This window comes from Larimichthys crocea, unplaced genomic scaffold, assembly GCF_000972845.2.
Source record: "Larimichthys crocea isolate SSNF unplaced genomic scaffold, L_crocea_2.0 scaffold378, whole genome shotgun sequence".
Classification (NCBI taxonomy): domain Eukaryota; kingdom Metazoa; phylum Chordata; class Actinopteri; family Sciaenidae; genus Larimichthys; species Larimichthys crocea.
Genome location: NW_020854963.1, coordinates 56,185 through 60,829, shown reverse-complemented (window position 1 = coordinate 60,829; position 4,645 = coordinate 56,185). Strand labels below are relative to the sequence as shown.

The following is a 4,645-nucleotide window of genomic DNA, read 5'->3' as shown; positions in this document are numbered from 1 at the left end:
ATAAACTACAAATGAACGTTTATAAACTACAAATGAACATATAAACATAAATAAACTACAAATGAACACATATAAACTACAAATGAACGTTTATAAACTACAAATGAACATATAAACATAAATAAACTACAAATGAACATATAAACATAAATAAACTACAAATGAACATATATAAACTACAAATGAACATATATAAACTACAAATGACCATATATAAACTACAAATAAACATATAAACGTAAATAAACTACAAATGAACATATATAAACTACATAAGAACGTATATAAACTACTAATGAACATATATAAACTACAAATTAACATATATAAACTACAAATGAACATATATAACCTACAAATTAACATATATAAACTACATAAGAACGTATATAAACTACTAATGAACATATATAAACTACTAATGAACATATATAAACTACAAATGAACATATATAAACTACAAATTAACGTATTGAAACTACAAATTAACATACAGTATATAAACTACAAATTAATGTATATAAAGTACAAATGAACATATGAACTACAAATGAACATATGAACTTCAAATGAACATATATAAATTACAAATGAACGTATATAAACTACACATGAACGTATATAAACTACAAATGAACATATATAAACTACAAATGAACATATCAACTACAAATGCACGTATATAAACTACAAATGAACGTATATAACCTACAAATGAACATATAAACTACAAATGAACATATAAACTATAAATGAACGTATATAAACTACAAATGAACATATATGAACTACAAATGAACATATATAAACTACAAACGAACATATATGAACTACAAATGAACGTATATAAACTACAAATGAACATATATAAACTACAAATGAACATATAAACTACAAATGAACGTATATAAACTACAAATTAACGTATATAGACTACAAATGAACATATAAACTACAAATGAACATATACAAACTACAAATGAACATATATAAACTACAAATGAACATATATAAACTACACATCAACATATAAACATATATAAACTACGAATGAACATATACAAACTACAAATGAACATATATAAACTACAAATGAACATATATAAACTACACATCAACATATAAACATATATAAACTACGAATGAACGTATATAAACTACAAATGAACTTATAAACTACAAATGAACGTATATAAACTACAAATGAACATATAAACAACAAATGAACGTATATAAAATACAAATGAACATATATAAACTATAAATGAACATATAAACTACAAATAAACATATATATAAACTACAAATGAACATATATAAACTACAAATGAACATATATAAACTACAAATGAACGTATATAGACTACAAATGAACATATATAAACTCTAAATTAAGAATAAAAACTCTAAATTAAGAATAAAAACAAAATTTAATATAATAATAATTTAATAATAAAATTATAATACATTTAATACACTTTACATAAAAGAACATCAAAGCAGCAAAACAACATAAACAGTTCACTGAACACATTTAGACTGAGCTGAACATTAAAAGGTGTGTGTGTGTCAGAGATTTGAAGGTGGGCATGTCAGTGCAGTCACAGATGTGTTTGTGGAGAGAGTTCCAGAGGGAGGGCAGCTGCAGAGGCTGTCGCCCCAGACTCGGTGCTCGGTCCTGGGTGGTGGAGTCAGGAGGTTTCCATCAGATGAACGGAGGCTGCAGGATGGATTGTGGTGATGGAGCAGGTCAGTGAGGTAGGAAGGGGCCTGGTTATGGAGGCTTTGTGTGTGAGGAGGAGGATTTTAAACTGAATACGCTGTGGAACCAGGAGCCAGCAGAGGACTGGAGGACGTGCAAATTAAAAAAGATTATGAATAAAAACTAAACGAAATTAAGAGATAAAAACTCTAATTATGATAAAAATAGGAGATTAAGAAGATGAAGATGTTTTTATTAAGATCAAAGAAACAGTTCACATTTTTAGAAAGATGAAATCAAATGAACTGATTTTATTTTATTATTATTTTGTATAATAATAGATGAACGTGTGCACCTGTCACTTCTGTCCACAGGTACAAACATGTTAACACTTCTGATTAATAATCAATCTGAACTGCATGATTTCTCTTTGCTCCACGGGCTGTGATCATCTGTGTTTGTTTAGGAAAGGACTTTAGGAAAGAACTTTAGGAAAGGACTTTAGGAAAGAACTTAGGAAAGGACTTTAGGAAAGGACTTTAGGAAAGGACGTTAGGAAAGGACTTTAGGAAAGGACTTAGGAAAGGACTTAGGAAAGGACGTTAGGAAAGGACTTAGGAAAGGACTTTAGGAAAGGACTTAGGAAAGAACTTAGGAAAGGACTTTAGGAAAGGACTTTAGGAAAGAACTTAGGAAAGGACTTTAGGAAAGAACTTAGGAAAGGACTTTAGGAAAGGACTTAGGAAAGGACTTAGGAAAGGACTTTAGGAAAGGACTTAGGAAAGGACTTTAGGAAAGGACTTAGGAAAGGACTTAGGAAAGGACTTAGGAAAGGACTTAGGAGGTCACTTTGTTTTTGTTTCTCGCCGGGCACCATTCATGTGTGCACCATCCCCGGAACCACAGCTGTGTGCATGCAGCGTTGCAGCCCGGACGCGTTGACCATGTTTTACTGGGTGAAGAGCGGCGGCTCGGGGACCGTCCACGGCCTCGGGGACAGTGTCCACGGCCTCGGGGACAGTGTCCACGGCCTCGGGGACATCTCCAAAGCCGAGATACTCCGAGGGATCGTCACCGAGAAGCTGACGACAGCCGCGCAGGAAATCTTAGCGGTGGTCGAGAGAACCGTGGCCGGATATGAGGAGGAGGCGGCGGGCTTCAGGCGGGAGATCGCCCGGCAGAGGAGGCAGCTGGAGCGGCTGCTGCAGCCGAGGGTGAAGCTGGAGAGAAGTAATCCGATTACAGTTACATCCAGTCAGAAACACAGACATCTGATTGGACGAGAGAGCATAATACATACATTAACGTTACAATGACGTTACATTAACGTTACAATGACGTTACATTAACGTTACATACATACATTAACGTTACATTGTTTAAAAACATTTGCTGCACTGTCATTTAATAAACCTACACAACCATTATAAAACCAATAACTAACATTCACACAACCTTATCATACAGTTACCTAATGCGTTACTTTAATGTTAGACCAACGTTATTTTAATGTTAGACAAACGTTACTTTAATGTTAGACCAACGTTATTTTAATGTTAGACCAACGTTACTTTAATGTTAGACCAACGTTAGACCAACGTTACTTTAATGTTAGACCAACGTTACTTTAATGTCAGACCAACGTTACTTTAATGTCAGACCAACGTTACTCTAATGTTAGACCAACGTTACTTTAATGTTAGACCAGCGTTACTTTAATGTTAGACCAGCGTTACTTTAATGTCAGACCAACGTTACTTTAATGTCAGACCAACGTTACTTTAATGTCAGACCAACGTTATTTTAATGTTAGACCAACGTTACTTTAATGTTAGACAAGCGTATCAATGTTTCAAACATGAAGCTTTGTGATTGGTGGATCAGATACACGCTGAATTAAACACACACTCTAAACAGGAGCTGTTACCATAGTAACTGTAGATTTGTTGTTGGTGCTGATGTTCAGTCCGTGTCGCAGCTGCACCGTGTTGAACTGTGTCATGTTAGTTTACACATGTCGTCACGGGTTACCGTGTGTGTGTGTGTGTGTGTGTGTGTGTGTGCTGTACAAACAGACAGCAGGCTGTAAGCTCAGAGTCAGTGTGTGTGTGTGTGTGTGTGTGTGTGTGTGTGTGTGTGTGTGTGTGTGTCTCATCGTGTTTATTTGATTTCAGTCCAGCTGCATCTGACCCCGCCATCCTGATGTCCAGCTTTCAGAGCACTTCCTGTTTGATGACTCATGGCATGGCCCCGGGCTGTGGGCGGAGCCAGACAGCAGCACCTGCACGTCCACAGTGTCATGTTAATAATCAGCTGACGTTGTCGTCTCTGACGGAGTCCGCCATGTCTGTACAGACGAATTAGGGCAGGGTGAGGCGAGGTGGTTGCAGTCAGGCTCAGGAGGAAGTGGTAACCTCTGGGAACTGAAACACTGACTGCAGTTCCTCTAACGTCCACCTGAGGCTGGCTCCAGAAGTGAGTCAGTCTCCATAAGTCCCCATGTCCAAATGTCCAACTTCACAGCAGAAATAAACATGTTTACAGCCTGGTACAAAAAACAGTTTTGGTCTCTGTAGCTAATTTCCCCGTTCATGACAACTGTACTGAGGGTGAATTTATATACAACTCACCAACAGCTGATTATGCAAACGTCATCACCTGGACAGGTGTGTCCACAGCAGGTGACTTACTGACTGCTACGGTCGATCGACCTCAGTGTTCATGGTCAAGGTGACGGATGCTCTGCAGAACCTTTGTTCAGATAATGACCATGACGATGGTCTCGTTGTGTCGCTGCAGGGGAACGATGAGGAGGCGGTGTTGGATCAGGGGAAGACCAGCTCCACCCCGTACACCAACTTTGAGAAAGAAGAGCTGGAGAGTGAGTACACACACACACACACACACACACACACACACACACACACACACACACACACACAC

At 37.1% G+C, this 4,645-nt stretch overlaps 2 protein-coding genes across 2 annotated transcripts in view; one reads left to right on the top strand and one right to left on the bottom strand.

The window, feature by feature from the left end:
• Positions 1 to 2,554: 2,554 nt before the first annotated feature.
• The window catches only part of LOC113745024 (zinc finger and SCAN domain-containing protein 2-like), a 7,990-nt gene continuing 5,899 nt past the window's right edge, over positions 2,555 to 4,645 (top strand). Inside the window, exon 1 of the mRNA XM_027276421.1 lies at positions 2,555 to 2,932. Within this exon, the coding sequence (XP_027132222.1) occupies positions 2,617 to 2,932 (316 nt within the window). The 5' untranslated portion in view covers positions 2,555 to 2,616. The remainder of the gene's footprint in view (positions 2,933 to 4,645) is intronic.
• The window catches only part of gltpd2a (glycolipid transfer protein domain containing 2a), a 13,103-nt gene continuing 11,317 nt past the window's right edge, over positions 2,860 to 4,645 (bottom strand). The window contains exon 7 of the mRNA XM_027276419.1: positions 2,860 to 2,973. The gene's annotated coding sequence lies outside the window, so the exon portion shown is untranslated. The remainder of the gene's footprint in view (positions 2,974 to 4,645) is intronic.